General features: G+C 49.0%; 1 protein-coding gene across 5 annotated transcripts in view; it reads left to right on the top strand.

Annotated features, from left to right (window-relative positions):
• Nucleotides 1–14,027, top strand: part of LOC311308771 (myosin-10-like) — a gene marked incomplete at both ends in the record, with an annotated part of 73,228 nt that overhangs the window by 32,582 nt on the left and 26,619 nt on the right. For all 5 annotated transcript variants that reach the window (XM_084437811.1, XM_084437810.1, XM_084437809.1 and 2 more), the window contains 8 exons: nt 9,409–9,501; nt 9,789–9,852; nt 11,692–11,790; nt 12,035–12,178; nt 12,404–12,499; nt 12,674–12,792; nt 13,485–13,637; nt 13,799–13,972. In XM_084437811.1, the coding sequence (XP_084293937.1) occupies nt 9,409–9,501; nt 9,789–9,852; nt 11,692–11,790; nt 12,035–12,178; nt 12,404–12,499; nt 12,674–12,792; nt 13,485–13,637; nt 13,799–13,972 (942 nt within the window). The remainder of the gene's footprint in view (nt 1–9,408; nt 9,502–9,788; nt 9,853–11,691; nt 11,791–12,034; nt 12,179–12,403; nt 12,500–12,673; nt 12,793–13,484; nt 13,638–13,798; nt 13,973–14,027) is intronic.

The raw sequence follows: 14,027 nt of genomic DNA, 5'->3' as shown, positions 1-14,027 counted from the left end.
TGTCTCAGTAGTAACACCCACCTCCTGTCTCTCTATCATTAAAGATGCAGCAAACCTTTTCTGCTTCCGAATCCATGGAGATTATGCTATTTGTTTGTAATTCGCGTCTTATTACTGGATATTTTTGCTAAAGCAGTTGTGGGAACACTCACATATGACTGACTGGGAATATCACGATACCCAAAATTTTGTAGTCGTTACCAGTATACCAGTGACATTTTGATACCCAATTCAATACCACCTATTCTTGATACCCAATTAGATACCACGGTACAAAAAAAATAAATATATATATATACTAGAAAGGGTGCTCAGAGAGCACAGGGCTCCGCCCATTTATGCATTTTGTTGGTGTAATCAAGTTGAAATGGTTAAACTCATTCCTCAGTATAAATATAGCACACTTGCACCATTGAAGAGTAAGCTTTTTGATGGTGTAACTGATTGTGGTGTTTATGAGAGGTGGTCATGTACTGTATGAACACAACTGAACATACTTGTGTAATTTTTTCAATCAGCCATTATAGACAATAACAGAAGACATAAGTTACAAAACTTATATATACAGAAATTAATTAATTAATTAATTGTCCATGTCTCTGGGATTTATCCATCCATCCATCTTCATCCGCTTATCCGGGGTCGGGTCACGGAGGCAGCAGTTCCAGCAAGGGGCCCCAGACATCCCTTTCCCTGGCAGCATCAACCAGCTCTGCCTGGGGAATCTTTAGCCGCTCCCAGGCCAGTGTGGAGATGTAATCCTGCCACCTAGTCCTGGGTCTACCCTGCGGCCTCCTCCCAGCCGGACACGCCTGGAACACCTCCCTAGGGAGGCGCCCAGGAGGCATCCTCACTAGATGCCCGAACCACCTCAACTGGATCCTTTCGACGCAAAGTAGCAGCGGCTCTACTCCAAGTCTCTCCCTGATGACTGAACTTCTCACCCGATCTCTCAGGGAGACCCCAGCCACCCTCCGGAGAAAACTCATTTCGGCCGCTTGTATCCGTGATCTCGTTCTTTCGGTCATGACCCATCCTTCATGACCATAGGTGAGGGTGGGGACGAAGATAGACCGGTAGATCGAGAGCTTTGCCTTTTGGCTCAGCTCTCTTTTCATCACAACAGTGCGGTAAAGCGACTGCAGAACCGCACCAGCTGCTCTGATTCTCCGGCCAAACTCTCTCTCCATGGCTCCCTCACTCGTGAACAAGACCCCCAGATACTTGAACTCCTTCACTTGGGGGTAAGGAATCATTTCCTACTCGGAGCGGACAGACCACCGGTTTCCTGCTGAGAACCATGGCCTCAGATTTAGAAGTGCTGATTCTCATCCCTGCCGCTTCACACTCAGTTGCGAACCTATCCAGAGAGTGCTGGAGGTCGCAGTCAGATGATGCCATCAGGACCACATCATCTGCAAATAGCAGTGACGCGATCCCCAGCTCACCGAACTGGAAGCCCACCTCCGTACGACTACGCTTCGATATCCTGTCCATGAAAATCACAAACATTGGTGACAAAGCGCAGCCCTGGCGGAGGCCAACCCCCACCGGAAAGGAAGACGACTTACTGCCGAGGACACAGACACAGCTCTCGCTCTGGGTGTACAGGGATTGGATGGCCCTAAGTAGGGATCCCCTCACCACATACTCCCTCATAACCCTCCACAAGACCTCTCGAGGGACCCGGTCGTAAGCCTTCTCCAAGTCCACAAAACACATGTAGACACGTTGGGCAAACTCCCAAGCCCCCTCCAAGATCCTTGCGAGAGTGAAGAGCTGGTCGGTGGTTCCACGACCAGGACGAAATCCGCATTCCTCTTCAATCTGAGGTTCGACTATTGGCCGGACCCTCCTTTCCAGCACCTTGGAGTACACTTTCCCTGGGAGGCTGAGTAATATGATACCTCTATAATTGGCACATACCCTCTGGTCCCCTTTTTTGAATATTGGGACCACCACCCCAGTCTGCCACTCCTTTGGCACTGACCCGGACTTTCACGCAATGTGAAAGAGGCGTGTCAACCAAGACAGCCCCTCAACACCCAGCGCCTTCAGCATTTCTGGATGGATCTCATCAGTACCTGACACGCACTGCAAAGGCACACCCCCCCCCGCTGCCCAGTATCCTGATGGCTAATGTCCAGTCCTTGAATGAGGAGAAACTGGATGACCTTTGCATGCAGTTTGTACACGAATGGGACATCAGGAACTGTAAAGTCCTCTTACTGACACAAATATGGCTGCATCCCTCCAAAACAGATCACACCATCAATCCTGCAGAAAACTCTTTATATACACTGCTTTGACTATGAAATCTGAGTAAACAAAGGGCAGTGGAGTCTATGTGCTAGTGAGCCAGGAATGGTGCAAAGACAAGAACATCACGTCACTGCAACGCCACTTCTTGACTTGGAATTCCTTGCAATAAAATGTTGACTTTCTCCCACAAGTTTACCTTGTAATTCCTTATATTTGTGGCAGTGTATATTCCACCCCAGGCGACAATGTCATCAGCCCTCTTAGTGCTCCACTGAACAGCTACCAATCTAACAAACCAAATGCTTCGCTAATTGTAGCTAGCAATTTTAACAAGTGCTGCCCAACTTTCACAAACACAGACTGTGCCATGGGAGGATCAAGAACGCTGGACCACTGTTATACTCTGTTCAAAGGGACATACAGCCTGTGCCACCAATAAGAAACAGTGATAACTCCACCAACTTGGTTTAGGTTCCCTAACACAACTGTTGAACAACTGCTAAATGATAACACAGATATAAATACACTGACTGAGAAAATAATTGAATTAATCGGGAAGGCTACAGAGGAAAATATAGCCAAACAGACCATAAAAACCTACCCAAACCAGACACTCGGATTCACAACAAAACACGCAATGCCCTAAAAAAACACACTGCAGCTCTCAGGATCGCAAGGCCCTATAGAGAGTGGTACGGTCAGCTGAACGTACCTATGAAACCCACCAATAAGAATTGGTTATGGTTAGACCAATGGGATTATCACACCCTCCTTTGAATCCACCCACTGCACCGGATGTTGACAATTCTGTCTTGCTATCTGGCTAGTACACAGCCAAGTGTTGTGCTAGCATGGAGTGGCACGTTCAAACCATTCACTGAGTGAATCATCTGCAGCAGTGCACTTGGATAGTAGTGAACAAAATTACACTCACCTTGACATTTAGCTGCACTGCTGCAGATGATTCACTCAGTGGCTGGTTTGAACTTTCCACTCCATGCGAGCACAACGTGTGTAAAGTATTGAGAGTAGGCAGGAATGATTTTGCATGCTCCTGAATTAAAGGACTGTCCTCTTGAATTAAAATAATGTACTTTTGATTAAAAACTCTTTAATTTAAAAACCGCACTCTAATTATGACAGGATAAAAACTCTATATAGAACCACATTCATTAATTTCTTATCAATCCTGCATCAATAACTTGTGATGTGGGGCCACTTTAACCTGACCCTGTCTCGACCCTTAGAAACACCATCCTAGTCTCTCTGTCTGGAGAGAGACCACCCTAGTCTCTGTCCTGGACATGGCTCTTCACCTTAACCCTACAGTCTCTCCTGGACATAGCCTTTCACCTCAACCCTACAGTATATAGGCATGCCAGTCTCTCTCTCCTGGACATAACATCACATTGCAGTTATTATCCAAAGTGACTTACAATAATTGCATGTAATGTAGGTAGACAGTGTACTACTACCTTCCAGAATTCACAAGTGCGTCTCTTTTCTAAACAAGTGACTAAGAGCATAATCTAGTGCTAAAGCCAAAGTGCAAGAGTAGCAAAATATAAATACAGTAGGTGCTTAAGAGGGAGTATCCTGGTAGTACTTCTTGAAGAGGTGAGTTAAGAGCCTGTGGCAAAAGGTGGGCAGTGACTCTGCTTTCCTGACATCTGTGGGCAGTTCATTCCACCACTTCGGGGCCAGGACAGAAAAGAGCCGTGACCGTGTCGACCGAGAGCTAGACTGAAAGCTTCTGGTTACTCAGAATACCCTTCATCTTAACCCTACAGCATACAGGCACGCCAGCCCTGATTTATCTTCTGCTGTGCATTACAAGGATGACCTTCAGAAACTGAGACGTTCACCTGGGGATGGCGTTTCACTCTGCCTGGGCTGATTAATACCCTTGACCCGCGCCAACACAGGTCACACAGCCGATGTTTCTCCTCTGACTGCAGGTCCTGGCTACAGAGCAGAGGAGAACATGTTCTCAGTCAGGTCCAGGCTACAGAGCAGAGGAGAACATGTTCTCAGTCAGGTCCAGGCAGAGGAGAACATGTTCTCAGTCAGGTCCTGGCTACAGAGCAGAGGAGAACAGGTTCTCAGTCAGGTCCTGGCTACAGAGCAGAGGAGAACATGTTCTCAGTCAGGTCCAGGCAGAGGAGAACATGTTCTCAGTCAGGTCCTGGCTACAGAGCAGAGGAGAACATGTTCTCAGTCAGGTCCAGGCTACAGAGCAGAGGAGAACATGTTCTCAGTCAGGTCCAGGCTACAGAGCAGAGGAGAACATGTTCTCAGTCAGGTCCAGGCTACAGAGCAGAGGAGAACATGTTCTCACTCAGGTCCAGGCTACAGAGCAGAGGAGAACATGTTCTCAGTCCACACCCCTGTGGGTTAAATACATTTGAGAGTGTATATCAGTCCAGCTTCACCTCTCTCTTATTCAGAGCTGTTTATTTGTCTGTGCTGACTGTGTGTGTGTGTGTGTGTGTGTGTGTGTGTGTTGACCCTACAATCAGTCAGATGTGTTCTCCTCAAACCATGGCGTTGCAGAATCTGAAGACTTCTATGAAATGTATATAGACTGTATAGGGTATGAGGTAAACTCCTCCCCCCTGCCAGATTGTGTACATTGAGTGTGTGTGTGTGTGTGTGTGCGCGCGTGTGCATGTGCTCGTGTGTGTGTGTGTTTGTGGGTGTATGTCTGTGTGTGTGCTGCGTGTGTGGCTGTAACTCTGTACTGTAACTCTGTACCTGCGTCTCAGTGCCAGAGTACACCACAACACTGCCCTCCTTACAGCATGCTGCCTCTGCATCCAATTAACCTGCCTGGGAAAGAGAGAGAGAGCTAGAGGAATGAGAGAAAGATGCACACAGCCAGAGGAATGGGAGACAAGTGGAGGGAGGTGTAGGGGGGTGAGACAGGTGGAGGGAGGGGTAGGGGTTTGAGAGGGGTGGCTCTGGGCCCAATAGCAGCGCTGGTAAAGGCTCAGACACCCAGTAGCTTGGAGCGAGGGGGTGAGAGAGAGAGAGAGGGTGAGGTAGATGTGAGAGGGAGAGAGAGAGAGAGAGAGACAGAGAGAGAGGGTGAGGGAGAGAGAGAGAGAGGGTCCTCATTCTCCAGAAGAAGATAGAGGTTTGACTGGAGCAGCCCCATTCAACTTCTCTCTTATCATCTCACTCTGATCCAGACACAGTGTAGGGAGAGGAGAGACCAAATATCTTTTTTATCTCTGTCACTTGATCCCTTCAGTCTACATGTAGATCAGATCACATGACCCGTCACCTCCAGTCCCCCCCCCCCCCTACCCACCCACCAGACACTCCCCCTGTCACCCCAACTCACCTCCAGGTAAGACAAGATGTAGACCAGCTAAGACAGGGTTTTTGACATCCTGGCTGGAGGTTGCAAGGGGACATCCTTGCCCCCTTCCTCTTCATCATAGTCCTGAACTATGGGCTCAGGAAGGCCATCAGTGGACAGGACCAGGAACTCGGCCTCACTATAACACCTATGAGGTTGAGATGACACCCCGCCGTAGTCCACAAACCTGGACTAAACAGACGACATCAGTCTGCTATCGAGCTTCTGTGCGGAGTGGAGACAGAGTGTGCCAAGGTTGGCCTTCGGCTAAATGCCAAGAAAACTGAGTTAATCACCTACAACATCCTCCCGGACCATCCACCTTTAACAACATCAGGTGGCGTTGCTCTGAAAGAATTCAACGACTTCAAATACCTGGGCTCATGGCTCAACTCGTCCGAGCAAGACCTTAGTGTGAGGAAGGCTCGTGTGGAGGGCCCTGAACAGCATGGCCAGCATATGGAACTCCAACCTCCCCCGACAAATCAAGCTCAGCTTCTTCTATGCGATAGTAGAGTCCGTTTTCCTATATGACTGTGAATGCAGGACCCTGAAGCCCACCCTACAGAAGTCCCTAGATGGGTGCTACACCAGAATGCTGCGTGCAGTATTTAACATCAGCAAGAGTAAACATGTTACCAACTAGTATCTGTATGAGGGTTCACCAAGGGTGAGTGAGAAAATAGCAGCCAGGAGAATGAGGCTGGCTGGTCACTGCCAGAGACACCAGCCAGCAAACTGCTGCTGTGGGAGCCAACACATTGGTATCGATCACGAGGGCGTCCCACACTAACGTATGTGGACGTACTCAAGAAAGATGCAGGAGCGGAAAGTACCGGCGAGCTAGCCAGATGTATGGAGGATCGGGATGACTGGAAGTGCCGATGGAGGGCTTGTCCGAGGACGACGAGAGAGAGGGTGATTGTAGTAAACTCAAACTCAAAGGCTCTCACTCTAATGTGCTGGTCGAGTGTAGGAGATTAGCCGTAGGCTAGTAGAAATTAGTGCTAAAAACATGTCTGCTCCGTATCTGTCCGTTGCGATTTCTCTCAGTTCGCCCCGGTCATCAGAGAGCATGGGTGCTGTAGGGAGGGCTAGTGATGGTCAGACCACCTCTGAAGACTGACCAGGTATCTGCCTCCCATGTTCTTCCCTGAGTGTACAGCTTCATTTAGACAGGAGGGCATGTTAATGCGGAGCACCACACACACACAGATGCCACCTGACGTGGGATTCGAACTCCGCTCTACGTGTTAGAGACCGGGCGACCTTACAGCCTGAGCTACACGGTCTCCTGGGACAGCCCTCCCGCTATGCTGGCCTCTCTCAGATTGGTGCTGGTGGGCGGAGCTGGGAGGGTCGTCAGAGTTGACGTGGCACACCTGGGTTTTGGGGGAGAACAGATTAAAGGGGTATAGGCCATATTGGCGAGTTAGCAGTACTTAAATGGGTAGTGTGCTATTTTGGACATTGAATCCTATTTGTGGTGTGTCCACCATGAACCTTAAACATAGAGACCATAATTTCACTGATAGCTGCAGATTTTAGCAGGCTCTCACTGGGCTACAATGGAAGTCAATGGGGCACCCGTAAATGTGTTGGAAAAACTATGATAAATGTGCTTTTCAGAGACAGGACACAGAGGGTGTAATCCTACCAGTCTCAGTATGCTCTCCTGTGAAATGTATTGCAATCTGAATATTTTTAGGTGCCTAGGGACACGGCCACCTGCCTAAGTTTACTCCTCCAAAGCACTAGGAGCCTGGTTTAACCTAGTTTAGCATGGCCTAGCCTGGTTTAGCCTGATTTAGCCCAATTTAACCTGATTTATCCTGGTTTAACCTGGTTTTGCCTGGTTTAACCTGATTTAGCCTGATTTAGCCTGGTTTCGCCTGGTTTAACCTGGTTTCGCCTGGTTTCGCCTGGTTTAGCCTGCTTTAACCTGGTTTCACAAGGTTTAGCCTGGTTTAACCTGGTTTCACCTGATTTAGACTGGTTTTGGGGGGGTATTGGGTAGGAGCCTGGCTTAGGGTGGTTTGGGTAGGAGCCTGGTTTAGCTTGGTTTAACCTGATTTAGCCTGGTTTTGGGAGGGTGTTGGGTAGGAGCCTGGTTTAGCTTGGTTTAACCTGGTTTAGCCTGGTTTTGGGAGGGTGTTGGGTAGGAGCCTGGTTTAGGGTGTGTTGGGCTCAGACCCTCAGAGAGAGCTTGGTTCTACAGGGTCACTGTGAGAAAATGAGGCCCTGGTGTCCTGGTTTCTGTCTGGCAGGCTGAAACCAGGATGAAGGCTGCGGTGCTGAGGACAGCAGAAATTTCTGGCCTGCCAGCCAGAGAGAGCGAGAGTGATGCTGTGTTCCATTTGGCTCATGACGTCGTGATTCATGCGATACTACTTGCAGTTTTAACTGGAACGCCCCTCACGACTTGTTTTCTCGGCTCGTGAACTCGTACCACTCGACCCTTCCCCCAGTTAGCTGTGAACAAGATGGTAAGATGGCCGCGAAACAAGACGGCAGCTCCTTGTGTAACTAAGTGAAACTGTAGTAATACAGTTTTATTAGCATTTCTGTCTTATTTGTGTCTCATTAAATCAGTCGTACAGTATTCCCCAAAGGTTCGCAACCTCTTGTATGCACAAAATACCGCATAGTGTGTTATCTACTGGTTTGGCAAACAAAGCTAGCTAACGTCCATCTTTGTTCTGAGCTGTTGTTGTCTACTGTTCTGTGGTTACCTTGTGTGTGACGTTGTTCTCAATCTCTCCCACCTCCCACCTCACCACTTCCCAGACAAATGGAATGCAGCATGAGTATGTGTGTGTGTGCATTTGAGTGTCTGTCTGTCTGTCTGCCTGTGTGTGTGTGTGTGTGTGTGTGTGTGTTTGTGTGTGTGTGTGTGTGTGTGTGTGTGTGTGTGTGTGTGTGTGAGTAGGAGCATGGGGCCTGGGGATGGAGGTACATGTGTGTCCACAAAGGGGTGGCGGTTGGGAAATATCCCAACCACTGGAGCAGCAGGGTGGAGGTTTTTTGGGGAAGCGGCTGCCACCCTGGTCGACATGGTTACGGTCGGGAGACATCCAGAAGTCGAGGGGTGGTACGTCTGGCCTGGTGCTGGGGCAGGGCATCACCATGAGAACCACAGAAATGCGTACCACAGGAGGAAGGTTCTCTCTGATCCCTCAACTGGTCTTCGGCTCTTCTGTCTATTCTACTGTCGGTTGAGTTGAGCACAGTATTGGTCAACCAGTATGACTGGCATCCCTAGCACCCCTAGCTCCTCTAGTACCCCTAGCACCCCTAGCACCTCTAGAACCTCTAGCACCTCTAGCACCCCTAGCACCTCTAGCACCCCTAGCACCTCTAGTACCCTAGCACCTCTAGCACCTCTAGAACCCCAGGCTGTAGATGTTTATACAGTAGGCTCATAAGTAGGTTCATACAGTGGGTTCATACCATATCTCAACATGTCACCTGGCCCATTTTACAATCACTAGTCTCTGTACACTGTGGCAGGCCAGTCCCAGCCAATCACCAGTCTCTGTACACTCTGGCAGCCAATCAACAGTCTCTGTACACTCTGGCAGGCCAGTCCCAGCCAATCACCAGTCTCTGTACACTGGCCAGTCCCAGCTGTCTTCATGCTGTAGCATCATGAATGTTTTGTGATCTATGATGTAACCTCTTTAGATGCTGTTTGGTGCAGGTACTACATAAGCTAGTGCCTTCTTCACGATTTCTCTCTCTCTTTCTCTCTCTCTCTCTCTCTCCTCCTCTCCTCTCTACAGGGAGAACTGGAACGCCAACTTCTACAAGCCAACCCTATCCTGGAATCCTTCGGCAACGCCAAGACGGTTAAAAACGACAACTCGTCACGTTTCGTACGTTCGTTCACCTGTTTGTGTGACTGACCTGTTTGTGTGACCATCCATGCCCGGCTGGAGTGGGCTACATTCAGTATGGGCGAGGCCTGGGGGAAGGTCTGGGGGAGAGACCAGTAGCTCAGAGATGATACTAGTAGGGGTGTGATGAGATATCGTGCCATGAGATAGTGTGATATGTCAAGATTAAAAACTGTCTCTTACTTATCTAAAGCGACTTTGGGTGCCCAGAGAAGCACTACACTACAAACATTATAAATATGCATGTCCTGTGTCTGGATCTACAGGGCAAGTTCATCAGAATCAACTTTGACGTTGCTGGATACATCGTAGGAGCCAACATCGAGACCTGTATCCTGAGATAACAGCCTGGGGAGGAGGAGGAGAGGAAGGAGGGAGAGAGGAGGAGAGGAAGGAGAGGAGAAGAAGGAGAGGAGAGGAAGGAGGGAGAGAGGAGGAGAGGGAAGGAGAGGAGTGGAAGGAGGAGAGGAAGGAGAGGAGTGGAAGGAGGGAGAGAGGAGGAGAGGAAGGAGAGGAGAGGAAAGAGGGAGAGAGGAGGAGAGGGAAGGAGAGGAGTGGAAGGAGGGAGAGAGGAGGAGAGGAAGGAGAAGAGAGGAAGGAGGGAGAGAGGAGGAGAGGGAAGGAGAGGAGTGGAAGGAGGGAGAGAGGAGGAGAGGGAAGGAGAGGAGTGGAAGGAGGAGAGGAAGGAGAGGAGTGGAAGGAGGGAGAGGAAGGAGAGGAGAGGTGGAGGAGGAGAGAGAGGAGGAGAGGTGGGGGAGGCTGTGGCTCAATGGCAGAGCGAGTGGAATCCCGCCTCCTCCTGTCCGAAGTGTCCTTGGGCAAGACACTGAACCCCAAATTGCTCCCAGTAAGCAGGCTAGCATCTTGCATGGCAGCTGCCGCCATTGGTGTGTGAATGTGTGTGTGTGAATGGGTGAATGAGAGGCCTTCACTGTAAAGCGCTTTGGATAAAAGCGCTATGTAAGTGCAATCCATTTACCATTTACAGGAAGAGGGAGAGAGGAGGAGAGGTGGAGGAGGAGGGAGGGGAGGAGGGTGGTGGAGGAGGATGGGAGAAAAGAAGAGGGGAGGAATATGGGTGTAGGGGGAGAGGGAATGTGAAGAAAGTGAGAGAAAAGTAGGATAAAGGAAAAGAAGGAAGATGGAGGAGGAGAGAGAGAGGAAGGAGAGAGAGATGGAGGAGTTGGGGAGGCGTTTTGGAGCTGAACTTAGCTGTGGTTTGGCTCCAGGGTTTACAGAGCACCACAAGAATGCACTTCCACAGAGCCTGCCCTGCTCCCTGATAGGCTGGCTCTGATAGGCTGGCTCTCCCTGGGCTCTTCCTGATTGGCTGGCTCTGTCTGGGCTCTGCCAGAGCAATGGATTCAGGCATCACCTCATCTTTCTCCATGTTTATCTGGGGATAACTTTGGGAAACAGCAGCAGCAGTTGCAGTTTTAGGCCATTGATTGTCTCTGCATGCTTCTTACGCTTGTGAGAAAACTACAAAATTGCATCCCTCAAAAATACAAAGTTTGTCCAGATATGGGGTGGCTCAGAGTGCGATTTATAAAGCTGTGGAAAGTGTTCTTAATGAGCATTCCTCCGCTTGAGATGCTGCTAGCCGTGGTCTCTGGAAACACTAAACAGCCCCAATACTCAAACATTTCTCTCTCCTATAAACCAGCCTGTAGTGAATCACAGGGGGTTGTTGTACTGTAGTCCCACCGTGTCCACCCTGTTCCTAGACACAAGTGATCAGAAACACATGAGAATGGATCAAAGTGATACTGCAAAGCGATTCCTCCTGCTCCCTAGTGAAGGCTACAAGGTCAGATATCTAATACTGTACTAGTGAAGGCTACAAGGTCAGATATCTAATACTGTACTTAGCACTTTGACATTGTCTGACAATGAAAAGTGCCTTATAAATACAATGATTTATTATTATTATTATTATTAATAATAATAATAATAATAATAATACTTCTACTAGGCTACTACTACTACTACTACTACTAATAATAATAATAATAATAATGCCATTATACCTGCAGGAGACATTCATTGTATTCTAGAGAAGCTGAACTACTGTATCATAGACTGCTTGAAAGGCCTGATTCAGTCCTGCACTAATGAGAGTGGTAGCAGATGCAAATGAGGGCACTGCTCCTTAACCTTTGACCCCAGACCTGCTGGAGAAGTCCCGTGCCGTGCGCCAGGCCAAGGATGAGAGGACCTTCCACGTGTTCTACCAGCTGCTGGCCGGAGCTGGGGAGCACCTCAAATGTGAGTCTCTAGCAGGGTAACATAGAAGTCCATTCCCACTCCTTTATAGTCCTAGCTGATCTCTCTCTGTCTCTCTCTGTCTTTCTCGGTCTCTCTCTCTCTGTCTCTCTCTCTCTCTGTCTCACACTCTGTCTCTCTCCCTGTCTCTCTTTTCTTCTGTCGTCTCTCACTCTCTCCCTGTGTCTCCCCCCGTCACTCTCTCTTACACATCTCTCTCTCTCTCTCTCTCTCTCTCCCCCCTCAGCGGACCTGCTCCTGGAGGGCTTCAACAACTACCGCTTCCTGTCCAATGGGAACCTCCCGATCCCGGGCCAGCAGGACAAGGACAACTTCCAGGAGACCATGGAGGCCATGCACATCATGAGCTTCTCCCACGACGAGACTGTCTGTGAGTGAGAAACACACACACACACACACACAGTAGACCATGGAAGCCATGCACATCATGAGCTTCTCCCATGACGAGACTGTCTGTGAGTGAGAAACACACACACACGCACACACACACACACACACACACACACACACACACACACACACACACACACACACACACACACACACACACACACACACATTCTGGTGTGGAACGGTTTCTGTGGTGCTGCTGCAGGTATGTTGAAGGTGGTGTCTGCAGTGCTGCAGTTCGGGAACATCGTCTTCAAGAAGGAGAGGAACACAGACCAGGCCTCCATGCCTGAGAACACAGGTAAGCCGTATTTACACTACCGCTGATGATAAGTCTTCAGCCTTTTACACATCTGAACTTTAAATACCATACATGCACACACACACACACGCCAAACATTCTGAGGTGTTGATGATGTCCAGTAGTGTCTAGAAGAGCACTGTTCCCCATGTGCCCCCTGCCCCGCCCCTACAGCGGCCCAGAAGCTGTGCCACCTGCTGGGGATCAATGTGATGGAGTTCACCAGGGCTATCCTCTCGCCCCGCATCAAGGTGGGACGGGACTACGTCCAGAAGGCCCAGACCAAAGAACAGGTACCTCAACTCAGTGCACGCCTACCCACTAATCTATCCTAACGTTCTTAGCGGCTCCCACTAATCTATCCTAATGTTCCTAACGGTTCCCTCTAATCTATACTAACGTTCTTAACGGTTCCCACTAATCTATCCTAACGTTCTTAACGGTTCCCACTAATCTATCCTAACATTTCTAACGGTTCCCACTAATCTATCCTAGCGTTCTTAACGGTTCCCACTTATCTCTCCTAACGTTCTTAACGGTTCACACTAATCTATCCTAACCTTCGTAACTGTTCCTACAGTATTATCTATCCTAACCTTCTTAACAGTTCCCACTAATCTATCCTAATGTTCTGTTCCTACCCTCTAATCTATCCTAACATTCTTAACTGTTCCTATTAATCTATCCTAACATGCTTAACTGTTCCTACTAATCTATTCTAATGTTCTTAACAGTTCCCACTAATCTATCCTAATGTTCTGTTCCTACCCTCTAATCTATCCTAACATTCTTAACTGTTCCTATTAATCTATCCTAACATGCTTAACTGTTCCTACTAATCTATTCTAATGTTCTTAACAGTTCCCACTAATCTATCCTGTTATTAACTGTTCCCCACATCCTAGTCTTCTAAAAGTTTAGAGGTTCTATAGTTCTCCAGCGGCTCTGTCGGTTCTGACGGTTCCCCTGCCCCCCCTCCCCCCAGGCTGACTTTGCGGTGGAGGCGCTGGCCAAGGCCACGTACGAGCGTCTGTTCCGCTGGCTGGTCCACCGCATCAACAAGGCGCTGGACAGGACCAAGAGACAGGGGGCCTCCTTCATAGGCATCCTGGACATCGCTGGCTTCGAGATCTTCCAGGTACACTGGGTTCCTGTCCTGTGGGAGACTCACACAAACACACACACACATTCTGTAAGCACACTGTAAATAAATCAGAATAAATGGACACAGAAAACCTTCATAAAGGTCATATTAGGACATTCAATCATCAGTAATTCTCTCTTCTCTCTCTCCTCTAGCTGAACTCGTTTGAGCAGATGTGCATCAACTACACCAACGAGAAGCTGCAGCAGCTGTTCAACCACACCATGTTCATCCTGGAGCAGGAGGAGTACCAGAGGGAGGGCATCGAGTGGAGCTTCATCGACTTCGGCCTGGACCTGCAGCCCTGCATCGACCTCATCGAGAAGCCGGTCAGTCTCCTTGTTGCACACACACACACACACGCATGCACACACGCGTACACAC

The sequence above is a fragment of the Borostomias antarcticus genome (genome assembly GCF_949987555.1).
Source record: "Borostomias antarcticus genome assembly, chromosome: 5".
NCBI lineage: Eukaryota > Metazoa > Chordata > Actinopteri > Stomiiformes > Stomiidae > Borostomias > Borostomias antarcticus.
The sequence above is the reverse complement of the archived record's forward strand: the minus strand, read 5'-3'. Positions and strand labels throughout refer to the sequence as shown.